This window comes from Vespula vulgaris, chromosome 10 (genome assembly GCF_905475345.1).
Source record: "Vespula vulgaris chromosome 10, iyVesVulg1.1, whole genome shotgun sequence".
NCBI classification, from domain to species: Eukaryota; Metazoa; Arthropoda; class Insecta; order Hymenoptera; family Vespidae; genus Vespula; species Vespula vulgaris.
In genome coordinates, this window is record NC_066595.1 from 6,787,960 (window position 1) to 6,801,265 (window position 13,306).

General features: G+C 28.6%; 3 protein-coding genes across 6 annotated transcripts; 2 read left to right on the forward strand and 1 right to left on the reverse strand.

Moving 5' to 3' along the window:
• The first annotated feature begins 24 nt into the window (after positions 1 to 24).
• On the forward strand, positions 25 to 3,536 carry LOC127067123 (rab GTPase-binding effector protein 1). Of its 2 annotated transcripts, XM_051001700.1 has the most exons (10): positions 25 to 266; positions 334 to 526; positions 755 to 862; positions 969 to 1,402; positions 1,560 to 2,056; positions 2,196 to 2,477; positions 2,578 to 2,797; positions 2,876 to 2,986; positions 3,086 to 3,310; positions 3,389 to 3,536. In XM_051001700.1, exons 2-9 carry the CDS (start codon positions 478 to 480, stop codon positions 3,251 to 3,253), a joined length of 1,869 nt encoding a protein of 622 aa, XP_050857657.1. In that variant the 5' UTR covers positions 25 to 266; positions 334 to 477; the 3' UTR covers positions 3,254 to 3,310; positions 3,389 to 3,536. The 2 variants fall into 2 exon arrangements, with proteins under 2 accessions (XP_050857657.1, XP_050857658.1); XM_051001701.1 differs by having other exon boundaries at positions 25 to 352.
• A 319-nt stretch (positions 3,537 to 3,855) lies between these two features.
• LOC127067127 (novel acetylcholine receptor chaperone) lies at positions 3,856 to 7,523 on the forward strand. Of its 2 annotated transcripts, none has more exons than XM_051001709.1 (4): positions 3,856 to 4,341; positions 5,950 to 6,088; positions 6,194 to 6,300; positions 6,396 to 7,523. In XM_051001709.1, the coding sequence occupies exons 1-4, from the start codon at positions 4,231 to 4,233 to the stop codon at positions 6,507 to 6,509; spliced, it is 471 nt and encodes a 156-aa protein (XP_050857666.1). In that variant the 5' UTR covers positions 3,856 to 4,230; the 3' UTR covers positions 6,510 to 7,523. The 2 variants fall into 2 exon arrangements, with proteins under 2 accessions (XP_050857666.1, XP_050857667.1); XM_051001710.1 differs by lacking the exon at positions 3,856 to 4,341 and adding an exon at positions 4,436 to 5,342.
• Positions 7,524 to 8,465: 942 nt separating this feature from the next.
• On the reverse strand, positions 8,466 to 10,244 carry LOC127067126 (vacuolar protein sorting-associated protein VTA1 homolog). 2 transcript variants are annotated; one of them, XM_051001707.1, is made up of 5 exons: positions 10,184 to 10,244; positions 9,772 to 9,888; positions 9,269 to 9,700; positions 8,937 to 9,113; positions 8,466 to 8,856 (listed from the first exon to the last, which is right to left on the reverse strand). In XM_051001707.1, the coding sequence occupies exons 1-5, from the start codon at positions 10,227 to 10,229 to the stop codon at positions 8,705 to 8,707; spliced, it is 924 nt and encodes a 307-aa protein (XP_050857664.1). In that variant the 5' UTR covers positions 10,230 to 10,244; the 3' UTR covers positions 8,466 to 8,704. The 2 variants fall into 2 exon arrangements, with proteins under 2 accessions (XP_050857664.1, XP_050857665.1); XM_051001708.1 differs by lacking the exon at positions 10,184 to 10,244 and adding an exon at positions 9,970 to 10,177.
• Positions 10,245 to 13,306: the final 3,062 nt, after the last annotated feature.

A 13,306-nucleotide genomic window follows, 5' to 3' on the forward strand; every position in this document is an offset into this window, starting at 1 on the left:
TCGTGACAAATTCAAGTGTTTTGCGTACACGATATTTGCAGCGGCGACGCTACTGTCGTGACATGCGCCCTACTATACTTTTATGATAAAATCATCGTCGTCATCGTCAAATGCGCGACGCTCGGCATAAGAGGATACTTATCATTGTGTAAATCTAATAGTACGTATCTTTCTGAAGTAAAGTCTAGTTTACAAATGTTGTTGACAAAGGTTCTATACTATTCTATACCATTAAGTTGTACCACATAACAGATGTTTTAATCCAGGTACTTTCATACGTTGGTTTATATTGATGTCATTATACGAAGATAAAATATCAACCTTCTATTATAGTTTATCCGGTCTGACGAACGTACGTACCATGTTTAAGTTAAAAAGTTCGTGGATAGGTTACTGTGATATACGCTCCTATATAACGCATAAATTGTAGTAGAATCATTGAAAAAATTACATGCGTCTGCAGTAAATTATTACACGATGGAGAATCACTCGCAGGAGAGTCATGTAGTAAAGACAGACGGGGAAGGTATGTCAAATATAATAATATAAATCTGTCCATTCATTATGTACATACTTTTCTTATAATATTGAATCACAATAATCTAAATGAAGTAGATCTTACCTTTGATTAAATTAACGATCGTATAAGTTCAACGTGAAAAACAGTAACCATTTCTCTTTTCTTTTTTCTTTTTTTCCTTAATGTTATATGCTACATATCTTTTTTATAAAAATTTTATTTGCTATAATTTAGAGACTCTAGAAAAAAAGATCAGTTGTTTGGAAACAGAAAATACTAAAATGAGGGAAGAGTTTAATGTGCAAAGAGCAAAGATGAAAGAGTTGTTTCTTCAAAAAGAAGGTATGTTAAGAAATAATTTTCAAGAACAATAGATAATAGTTTGTTAAGTTAAAAATGTTTAGAATTTTAACCTAAATATCTAAACTAAACTCGGATATATTTGTAGAAGAATTAAAGAGAAGATTAGAAGATAACATAAGTTTGCAAGATGAAAATGCAAAGTTAAAAAATGAATTAGATGAAGCAAAGAGCCAATTAGTAGTTGCAGATTTAAAAATACAAAATGATATTTTGATTGAAAGGCGGAAAGCACAAGAAGAAATAGCATCATTACAACAAGTTATTCATGAAACTGTTGAAGAATCATCCTGTGTACGTAAACGACAGGATACAGAAATATCAAAACTAAAGTTGTCGCTTGTAAAACTACAAGAAGAAAATGTAATGTTAAAGTCACAATTACCACGCGAGCCACAATTGGATGGGCCCCAAATATCATTGTCAACTGTTACTAAAACATTAGCTCGTAAAGTTGCATCGCAATTGGGGGCAGATGCTTTATCCTTGGGTCCAGATAATCTTGAAGAAAACATGCGCAAGGTAAATCCGTAAGTAAGCGCATTCGAAAAATTTTTCTCTCATTTTCTACTACAGTATAGGATTCATATTAGGGAACTTTTAATTTCAACTATATAATTATCATCTTCATAATACAGTTAATTGAACAATAATATTCTATAAAATTAATATATTACAGGCACAAGAGGATGCAGAAGTATTAAGATCACTAGTAGTACCACTTGAACACGAAATTAAGGCTTTAAAAGAAAAATTAAGAACAACAGATGATGAATTACAGAAGTGTAAGGAAGGACAATTGCTCAAGAAACAACAAGAATCTGGAAGCTCTCAAGAATCATGTGATATGTGCCGTAATTATGAGGCACAACTTGTTAAAATTCAGGAAAATGTCAAAGATTTAGAAAAACAATTAGTTGATTCTGAAAGAATGTTAAATGTACAGAAAGAAGATTTAGCAAAAGAAGTAGAATTTCGACATGAAATGGAACAAAAATGGAATGAGAAAAAGGAGGAGCATAAAATCAAAGTAGCAGAGCTTACAGATATTTCACAAACAGCTCAAAAAACGCTATTGGAGATAAAGAAAAACTTTGAACATATTCAACGAACCATTACTGATGAGCTGTCTAGATTAACTCGAGAACGAGAGGAAGTTCAGAAACATCTTCTCGCGTAAGATTATTTTTAGTATTAAATTTAATCTTCTCATAATTAAAATCCATTTGAATATTCAAGGTTGATAAATAAATGCCTGTGTAAATGTGTCAGCCATCAAAAACCTTTTATTGAGAATTCAGTTAAATCTTTTCAGGCTGCAGAAACAAAATGAGAATCTAATGGGAAAACATAGTAAACATTCTCACCAACTGCAAAGTGAAAGTATTAATATGCCAAATAACGTAGAGGATCTACACCTAAGTCTATTAAAAACTCATGAAGACTTGATAATGGCTAGAGTGGCTCAGGAAGTTGCAGAAGAGAATGAAAGAACATTAAGATCCGAAGTTAATCTCCTCAGAGAAGAAATGGTACGAGAAAGTGCAGCTAAAGAACAACAGGTTTTAATGCTAAAAAATGACATTAGTGAATTTAAGTAGGTATATTTTCTCATAATAATTATATAGATACGAGTAAAAAATATTCGTGATTATGAAATAGGATATCATAGTTTAATCAGTAATGTAAATGTATAGGCTTCAACTTGACAAATACGCAAGAGAGCAACGGTCATTTACAGAAAAAGAAGAAAAACTTGATCAGTTAGAAAAACAATTAGAAGAGGTATCAAGAGAGAAGGAGAAAGCTGAATTAGCTATAACTGAATTAAAACAAAGAGTTACGAGCCTGCAGCAGGAATTGGATACTAGTGAAACAGTTCAAAAGGATTTTGTACGACTGTCACAATCATTACAGGTATAAAAATAAATTTATACATAATAGAATGAACCTTCTTACAAACTCAATATTGTGTTATGTCCAATCATGATATAGGTGCAATTAGAAAGAATTAGACAAGCTGGAAGTGAGGTAAGATGGCAACATGAAGAAGATGTTGATGAATGTCCATCTTGTCATGTTACTTTCACAGTTACAAAGAAAAAGGTGAACATAGAATGATATTTTTTAAATGCCATGATTAAACATAATTCGAATACCAGAAATTGTGCATATGTATATATATGTGTGTGTATGTCTGTGTAGGTACACTGTCGTCATTGCGGCCATATATTTTGTCAGTCTTGTCTTTCGCGCGTTGTGAATAGTGGTCCTAAGCAAAGACCATCAAGAGTCTGTGATGTTTGTCATACTTTATTAGTGCAAGATACTGCACCGTATTTTAGTCAAGAACCACCGCATACGCCTGATTAAACATACTTGGATATAGCATTAATTTCAAAGTTCACTGGAGTGTATGAACGTGATATGGTAATTTTAGACGATAATATTTTTCTTATTATTAAAATATAATATTCTTAAGTACACATTGTGTGCGTTTAATTTCAGAAGGATCTAATCCTGACATGAGAATGGACTAGATAGAATAAAGCATAGTCTGGTAATTGGAGTGATGTATAACAAATAAAATGTAAATACAAAATTATATACTACTTAATGTTTATTGTAATTTAAAAGATTAAAGCTTTGAAATGTACTAATTATTATATTTTTCGAAGACCTGTTTACTTGTTTCGAATAACTACACCTGTAACTCATGTATATCATACATACATATATATATGATGTATATATGTATGTATTATTTAATGATCTGTTGCAATGAAAACGAAATCTAAAAAACTTATTGATAACATCTCTAATATGAAAGAGAAGTTCATTAATATTTATATAATATGTATCTTTGACTACTCTAGAACGGTCATGAATGCGCGTATCCTAAAATCAAGGCGGGCTATGACGTCACGTGACGCTATGCGTCGGTGTGTCGGCAGCGTCGCGGTAAAATGCGCTGTCGCAAGTTGCAATACGACAGAGAAGGAAAGGAGACATAGATGTTGTCAATGCGAGCGCGTCCGTTGCTGTCGCCGTTGTCGTCGTGGTTATTTTTGAGAAATGTCGGTGAAATACTCGTGATATCATAACTCGCACAGACGACAAAAAAAATGTATTCACTCGAGAAACAAGTTCTTCAATAAGTGCAAGTCTGTTTCAAGTGAGAAAGGATAAAAAGATAGAAAGAGTATAGACGCGAAAGCAAGGTGGTGTGACCGACAATCGATCGGACCTTTCCTATTTTTTAATCGATTCTTTTTACATACCACTTAACATTCGCGTTTATTCAAATTAATCCTGGCGTAATCATAAAAATCTACAATAAAAAAAGAAGTATGGGATCCATAGTATTGAAATCTCTTTCCGTGTTACTCGGTATATTCTTCGTTTTTGTTGGTACAATGAAATTAACGTCTCACATTAGCAAAGATCTGCATAAAGACCTGGTAAGTCCGTACGAATCAAATCCTCTTTTTTTTTTTTAGTTGATTGTTATGACAAAAGCTCAACTAATATTATATAATTCTGTTTCTATCTTGACGGCTATGATAAATAGAATGAACGGGGATGGTTCAAACAGAGAAAAGACAACATATGTATTTTTATTCTTTTTTCCCCTTATTCCTTCCTATACTTTCTACTCCTTCTTCCGTTATAACCCCCATGTGAACGTTGCGTAATATTAAATATTAGTTTTGTCATCCATTATTCCCTTTCTTGTTCTCTTCTTCAAGAATCAGAGAAGCGTGCGCAGTTTCTCTCAGAATTGTCTGACAATGTAGGCGGGATCGATTCGTTTGTAGCGCGTGTTACACTCGGCACGATGGATCGAAATTTGCTGATCTATTTTTATATCCTCTGTCTGTCGCTAGTAGTCCATTAATTCGTTCATTTGTGCATGTGATTTTGGCCGCTCGTTGAAAATGTGGAAGGAGTTGCGCATCCATTTTCGGTTACGAATTACGAAATATAATGAGTATACAAGTAAACATATCTTCTAACGGAATTTTAACAGAAACAATTATATCTTGATATAAATTTTATTACAAATTTTCTTTTCTTCATTGCATAACGTTAAAAATTAAATTCATAAGTTTCATAAGTTCTTTTCTTAAGTTCTCGTTTTTTTCTTAAATGATTTAATTAACATTGATAATAAATTTAACTAAGTACGTTATATGCCATTTGCAAAGTATATGATTATCTAAATATCCGTAAAAACAGAATGATCTGCAATTAATTTATTACTCACATTTACTTAAAACAATTATTTTTATAATTTATAACATATTACGACTTATCAGAATAGCAGACGAATGTATTTTAGTACGTTTGTACGCCGGCAAGATGGAGTAGCAAGCGCATTAAAATGTCTCAGTTTACGCGCCTTTTAATGAAGAAATTTAAATCTTCTTTCTAATATCCTTGGATGGTGTTAAGAAAGCAGGTAACGTTAGTTAATTTTATTTATAAGATACGAAGGTTTCAAAGACAAATTTTAAGTTTCGTATTGGTTTGAATTGGATATTTTTTTTTTTTTTCTTAAATTTGCCCGACTTACTCTTATTATTTTATATATACATACATACTCAATATTTGCATATATATTTAAATAGATATATATTATTAATCAACAAACAATAAAATAACATCAACGCTTTAAACGAAGCACGAAGCTCAAAGTAATTTTCGCATTCAAGGTATTTTCGCTTCTATTTTTGCTGCTGGACCATCCTCGTCGTAGTCGTTAATGCATATGCTATTATCTTGCAAAAGCAGCTGTCCGAAGCAGTTAGTTGAGTCTATGCCAAATATCTATTCGCCAAATTCTCGATATTTACCATTTATTCACTTAACCTAATCATTAATAATAAATTAGTCTGGGCTAAATTAATCGAGAAATATAATTACATAGCAAAATGATCACGTTTTTAATATACGATAATTTACTATGCTATGTATATGTGTGTGTATGTGTACACACACACACACACACACACACACACACACACACACACACACACACACACGTATGTATTGTCTTTTTTTTTCAGAGAAAAGAATATGTCAAATACGCAAAAGTATTTCCATTATCTACCACGTTGGATTTCAAAGTTCCGAGCAAATGGTACAGAAGAGTGGTTGGCTCGCTCGAAATCATCTGCGGTCTTGCCATGGCAATAATTCCAAATTGTATATATATATAGATATGTGTATATAAGACTAATGAAATTAATGTAATAAGTATTATTTCATTGAGAATTTATTTAATGATTATAATGTAATCATTTTTTACAGATAAGATAAAAAATTTATCGAATGCGGTATTGCTCTTTTTGATGCTAATGGCCGTGTATTCTCATTATATGGTAAACGATAGATTTGAAAGAATTGCACCGGCTTTGGTATGTATATTTTGAACGTTTTATCAAAAGTCGGGAAGTAACTATAATGCGTTTCAATTAAACGTGTCTTTTGTTTTGTTTTCTTTTCTTTCTAGGTATTTTTCTTTATGCTGACTGGTCGATTGGTAATAGATTGGCAATTACGACGGGAGGATGCACAACCAGTTGCAGCTAATGGAGTAGATGAAAAAACTAGAAAACAAGACTGAATCTATTTATTTGAAAACCTGGCGAGCGTATCTCTTTTACACATTTTGCAAAGCAAATCGTATGTCGAGGCAGAATTCTGTCGATGAGAGAAGCAAATATAAATACTAAAGATAAACTACACTAATCCTGCGAACAAAACAAAATTAGATGGATGTCACATTTATTTCTAGTATTCCTTCCGTTTGTGAAGAGGATAGAATATTTTCGATGATAATATACGAAAATGCTACGTCCTTTTTAGTATAGACTCGAATACGTCCGACAACGTAAAGTGAGCAATATCTCATCCACATCTTTGCACGTAAATGAAAATTTCCAGATCCACGCTATAATTGTTTGGATCGATATTGCTATCCTTACATTAAAAATGAGACACAATGTGTTAGCAGGTCCGTGTTCATGCTCCTAAATAGTATGTGAAATATTTACATTAATTATGAGATACAAGGAGCTTGTTAAAAATATACTTTACCAAAGTCTGCAATATATTAATAAGATGAGGATTAAGTAAATTTTGTTCCATTGATTACATGACATTAGAGCGCTTCTATATTAGAAATTAATCTAATATATCCATCATTTCTTCATTTACATTGTCCAATAATGAATATGAATATTAATTAAGCACAATTAACTGCCACAAAAAAGAAATGTGTTCTCCTTAATATCATAACTGAATGTGTGTACATACATATAAATTTGCTGTACTCTACATAAATATCAATTGCATGATTTAAAATATACATGCCTACTTTTATATATATATATACATATATATATGTATGTATGTATGTATGTATTGAATTTATTTTACAAATATGTAGAGTCATAAGCATCATTACGTTCCATCAAAAGTTACAGTTAAGAAAAAAAATTCATAGTACATTTTTGTAAACACATTTTGGATGAATTCTGATCATTATTGCAAAAAGATTGTGACTGTGTGTTTATAAAACATAAAAGTGTTTGTATGATGTCATAAATATTTAAATATACAGAGTGTTTTAACAAAATTCATACCAATGAAACCAGAGAAACTAACTTCATTTTTTAAATCCTATGTCATGTGCTTTGTAGATTTATTTTTTCTGATATAACTTAGATAAGTACAATGTAAATATTTATGAAAAGGAGCATGCTAATTATAATGGGGCCAATTTTGTGGTCTTAACTTATTGTACATGTACTGTATAAATATCTTACTTGAAAGCAAAATGAATAAAAATGCTAACAAGAGAAAACAAAACAGACATGTTTAAATATATGTATATGAAATATATATATATATATATATATATATATATATATATATATAATAATAATAATGTGAAACAATTATACATAAAATGAAATGTAAACATGTTATGAAATATTCTATAATCTATATTTAATAGCATATAACGAAATTTACAGCACAATTTTAATTAAATGCTATATGAAAGTAGCTATGATTATTTGTTGAATTAAACAAAAAAATAAATATATATATATATATATATATATATATATATATATATATATATATATATATATATATATATATAAGTTTATTTATAGATTCTCACAACATGCTTACATTTTATGATGTAATTTGGAAATAAAAGGACTGAAACTGCAATAGCTAAAAAAATAATAATATAACATAATCTTCTATCGCTCAAAGATGTAATACAAAATTTACAATTATGTAAAGAATACTACTAATCTTCATAGGAAAAATTTGCACATAATATAATATATATTTAGAAAAATGTCTGTTTGTGGTTATGCATTTTATATTTCCAAAACATGAATGCACGAGAATTACAGAAAATGCAAATGTAAGATGCTTTTAAAATAATAATCTTTAATATAAAATAAAAAGTATGAATGTATTCATTTTATCTATACATATCAGCCAATATTTATACTTGTTCATTTTACTGCACATCCTTACCATGTTTTTAAAGTAGCAATGTGATACGATTTATTTATTTAAACAATGAAATCGTAAATTACATTTATGCAGAAAGATATTCTTAACCAATTTATAGTAATAATTTGTTTAGTCTTTCTACAACTATTATTTAACACTACATTGCAATTTATATTTTGTAACATTAATAAGCAAGTAAAGGATTCATATACTAAAATTATAAATTTAAAATCTATACATTAGAACCTAATGTATTATTAGGCACTTGGAATTAATATATTATGCTGGATCTTGACCAGTTGTTAACAAATGTATTGCTTTTTGAAGATTTAAAATTGAAGTAAGGACATCATCATAATTTAAAGCACTTCCAGCCCATTTAATATATTTTTGAGCTTTAGTTACTTGTTCTGTTGATAATGTAAGTCCACCTATAAGCATGTTATTTGTAGAATATATTGTCATTAAAAATATTCTTAAGACTATGATATATATAATTAGTTTGTCCTACTCTCTGCTTTTATAGGTGTTTTGAAATCTGAAAGGTTACATGTAGTCTTTCCATTTCCTTCATTTTCTGATGCAGTAGATATAGGATTGAATATGTTGACATCAGTTGGACTAGAAGCATCTAAGTTTGAGGTATTGTCTTCATCATTAGGTAAATTACTATGTGAATTAGGATTAACTGAAATTTCATGAAAATCAAACATATTCATTGTTATAGTTGAAGATGATGGTTGAATAAAAAATACCGTAATAGAAATTCTTATAGAAATACAGATTAACGATATACTAATAATAATATAAATAACATGCAATATTAAAATATATTAAATAAACCTTTCTCTGAAAATTCATTTATATCATCATCTTCTTCATTTTTTATTGGTCCTGGTACAGGAGTTTCACCATTCTTTATACAGTTGTGTAAATAAGTAGCTTTCCATTTGGCATACTTTCTGTTTTGTACTGCTTCATCTGTAAGCTCTCCAAATACTGTTAAAACATCATAAAGTAATCCTGCAGTATAAAATGTTTGTATAATATTTTTTCCAAAGTTTGAAGCCCTATCGCTTTTATCTGCATATAAAAAAAGCTTCAATGCCCAATTTTCTAAATGTGCCTGCGCAGCTACATCGTTGGTGATAGCTTCATTATCATGTAATTCTTTTTTTGTTGTTTCTAACCAATTCATCAATTTCAATAAAAAACTTGTTTCTTCGCTAGTTTTAGTTGACAATTTCAAGCCAGTTTGAAGAGCATAAAGTCGACCTGTAAGAAAATCAATAATATGACCTTTAATATAATTAACAATTTATTACAATAAAATGTCTAATACGCACACCAATAACTAACAACGCAATCACGTTGATCATGCGTTGAAGCTATTTTTAAATATTGTTGAATATTTTTTAAAGGTGCTGGAACAGATGGCAACTCTGGAGTAACAACCATTGTGTCTAAACAGGTAAAATATCTTATTATTTTTTACGTTATTTTGTTTTTTATATATTATATATCATCATTTTATATATCAAAACCTCTTTCTTTTTTTTTAACACAAGATTTCCAAGTACTTTCCACTATATCGACTTATCTAATCAGATACACTTAACAAATGCTAGAATATAACAGAGTTTAGTTTTGTTTAAAAGCAATCGACAAAACACGGCTTTCATTGAATTATGACATTTTGTCATTGTCTCATGAAATGCATGCTAAAACGTAAAATATTATCGCATAATATTCACAAACCATAAAAGCGACACTCTCTAGCGGCATTCGTTGCAAAGTTGGTCATTTACGAATATCTACGAAACAGTTCGTCAATGATTCGCTGTGTCTATGAAGAAGATTAATCAATGATTAAACTCTCACATTGACTAGTTACTTCGTAATACGCTATGAATCATTGACGAACTATTTTATATAATTATTTTTATTTCACTTATCGTTTTAATTAATTTTTAAGTCCTATTATCAGTAAATAGAAAAGAAGTATATAAAAATAAACATTAATTCCACGATGATTAAAAGTTCAATTATTATTAAGTATTAATTCAACTAATGATTAAATAACCAATTAAAACATCTCATATAATCAACATTGATGCAACTAAAGATATTCCAATTGTAATTATCAATTGAATTAAATACTAGCTATACTTCAGAAATTTTCTCTAGTTTACCGCTAGATGTTGCAAATATAGATTAAGATGAAACGCTCAATACATCTGACGCGACATCTGAATATGAATATGTAATTAGTTACTAGCATTGTATTACTCTCATCATGATTTTACGCATTCTCAACAAATTATGTCTTCGATAATTTCGATAAAAAATACGAAGCAATTAATATCATAAAGTTAACGATTCACTGCTTTAATACTAAATAATTTAATTTTACTCATAAGTGCGAAACTAATATTTAAACAATACTATCTATTTAATATTACAAAGATCGTAGCGCGCGATAAACTTAAAATAACTTTAATTTAAAATTTTAATACTTAAAAATTTTGATCTTGAGATCCTTACTTACTTGTAACGTAACCAGCAAAACCAAACTATGATTGCCTTTGACAATTACTGAATCAGTTTATCTTTATATTTCGACGAGTGAAGATCGAAGTTCTCACTTGTATTCAAATTGTATTTCTTTTTTAATAATTAATATAATTACCTGTAAAAAAGAGCGTCTAATGATTTTTATTTACATTTATTATTATTATTATTATTATTATTATTATTACTACTATTATTATAAAAAATAAATAAACATAATAATTTCTAAAGAACAACATATAATTATTACCTAGGTGAAACATCTGATTAAATGAGATTCATTTGGATAATTAAAGCTATTCATCAAACTAATTATACCAACAATGAATCTATATATAATTTTTGACTGATTTTGATGAACATAGTTTCATTTTAAAGATGAAGGTTTATGCAAGATCTTTTTTGGAATTTATTAAAAAGTTTTTATTTTTATGCATGAACTATTCTAAAAAAAAAAAAGCATTTTATGACACGATTCTTTTCAAAGAAGTAATATATATAATATGTGATATAGGTATATAATTTCAAAAAGAATATAATAATAAATATATTAAGTAATAAAATAATTTATCTATATCTCCATTGAGACACAAGAAATAGGAAATATGGAAAAATGGAAAAGATCATCATATAACATAATAAATTTTGATTGAATTTAAATGCAGCCATTAGCTCGACAGTACTTACGTTATTTATATTTATCATATATCGCAAGTAATATCGATTTCCAGGTCTCACCACTTGGAGGTTGCTGCATACGGAGACCCGCGGGCTATGACTCTACTACTAATGCCAAATATTTTAAAATCAATTATATAGAATCATCATTATTAGATATTCAATAATAATTATTATAATTTGGAAAAAACAAAATTAATCGCGAAACGAATCAAAATTTTTGTCTAATCAATTAAGATCAGACGAAAATTTATGAGTTCGTTTGATATCGACCTACCTACCCGATAAACGCGAGAAAATATGATGAAACTGAAAATAAAACACATTATTGATTACTATACACATAGCCTATAAACTTTATATAAAGATCAGATATTTTATTATTTGATACTGAGAATACATAATAGTTTTATACAATAAATCAGTCTTAAACAGTAAACATAAAACATTTAAGCCTTGTAACAATTAAACAAGAAGCTATAAAAATAATATGCGACCTTTATATAATAAATCAGCAATCCCCTATAAACATAAAACATTTAAAACATTTTATAATTAGACAAGAAGCAATCGAAATAATGTGTGAACTTCGTATAATAAATCGACAGTCACCTGTGAACATAAAACATATAAATTATTTCATAATTAAAAAAAAAAGAAACAATCGAAAAGACGTGCGAAGTTCATATAATAAATCGGTAGTCATCTGTGAACGTAAAACATCTAAATCATTTCATAATTAAAAAAAAGGAAGCAATCGAAAAAACGTGCGAACTTCATATAATAAGTTGGCAGTCACCTGTGAACATAAAACATCTAAAACAATTTTATAATTAGACAAAAAGCAATCGAAATAATATGCGATTTTCATTGTGCAGCATTTCAATGTGCAGCAGTCATCTGTGAAAATAAAACATCAGAAATTTTTTATCACTAAATAAGAAACGATTAAAATCAATATGCAAATTTTATATAATGAAGAAACAACCTGTGGATATAAGAACTTCATAATTTTATTACTTTCTGAAAATAAAATATATACTGCAATAAGAATTATTTTACATGCACATACATGAATGAAAAGAACAACAGAAAAAGAATAACCAACGAAGAGTCCAATCGAATCTTGTCAATTTAGATGATATTTCCTGCAACAGAAATCAATTAAATCGATTAAAAATTTTTTGAATATTTCAAATGAATACAAAAAATAATTGCAAATACTTCATCCTTCATTGCTTTTTGTTTTCCATAATCCAATTCTTCATTAAAGTCTTCAGTAATTAATCCATATTATTATTTTGTTAATTAGAGGATCTGAAAAACCTGAAACATAAATCTATTTTACATAATGCATTCATAATTTTTATCAATTTATTTTTATGTCATATACTATGATAATATGACAAATCTTGAATCTTCAACAGTGTTGTTAATGCCCACTGATTTATAAAGGAATATTTTGCAAGATTTAATCTTGAAACGTGAAAATGGGATTTCTCTGTAACAAAAAACTATATAAAAGGGCATATGTGGAAAGACAAAATTGTATCTACAATCTATGGGCAAATGTTCTCATAATTTCAAAAAATTAATAAATAAAAAATTTTATATATATATATTTCGCCATAG

Coding starts and splice junctions, on each gene's coding strand:
- LOC127067123 (XM_051001700.1), top strand. CDS start 478: ATGGAGAATCACTCGCAGGAGAGTCATGTAGTAAAGACAGACGGGGAA. Junction 527..754: donor AGTAAAGACAGACGGGGAAG/GTATGTCAAATA, acceptor GCTATAATTTAG/AGACTCTAGAAAAAAAGATC. Junction 1,403..1,559: donor TTGAAGAAAACATGCGCAAG/GTAAATCCGTAA, acceptor AATATATTACAG/GCACAAGAGGATGCAGAAGT.
- LOC127067127 (XM_051001709.1), top strand. CDS start 4,231: ATGGGATCCATAGTATTGAAATCTCTTTCCGTGTTACTCGGTATATTC. Junction 4,342..5,949: donor AAGATCTGCATAAAGACCTG/GTAAGTCCGTAC, acceptor TTTTTTTTTCAG/AGAAAAGAATATGTCAAATA. Junction 6,089..6,193: donor CATGGCAATAATTCCAAATT/GTATATATATAT, acceptor CATTTTTTACAG/ATAAGATAAAAAATTTATCG.
- LOC127067126 (XM_051001707.1), bottom strand. CDS start 10,229: ATGACCAACTTTGCAACGAATGCCGCTAGAGAGTGTCGCTTTTATG. Junction 9,889..10,183: donor TAGAGAGTGTCGCTTTTATG/GTTTGTGAATAT, acceptor TTACCTGTTTAG/ACACAATGGTTGTTACTCCA. Junction 9,701..9,771: donor TTGCGTTGTTAGTTATTGGT/GTGCGTATTAGA, acceptor ATTTTCTTACAG/GTCGACTTTATGCTCTTCAA.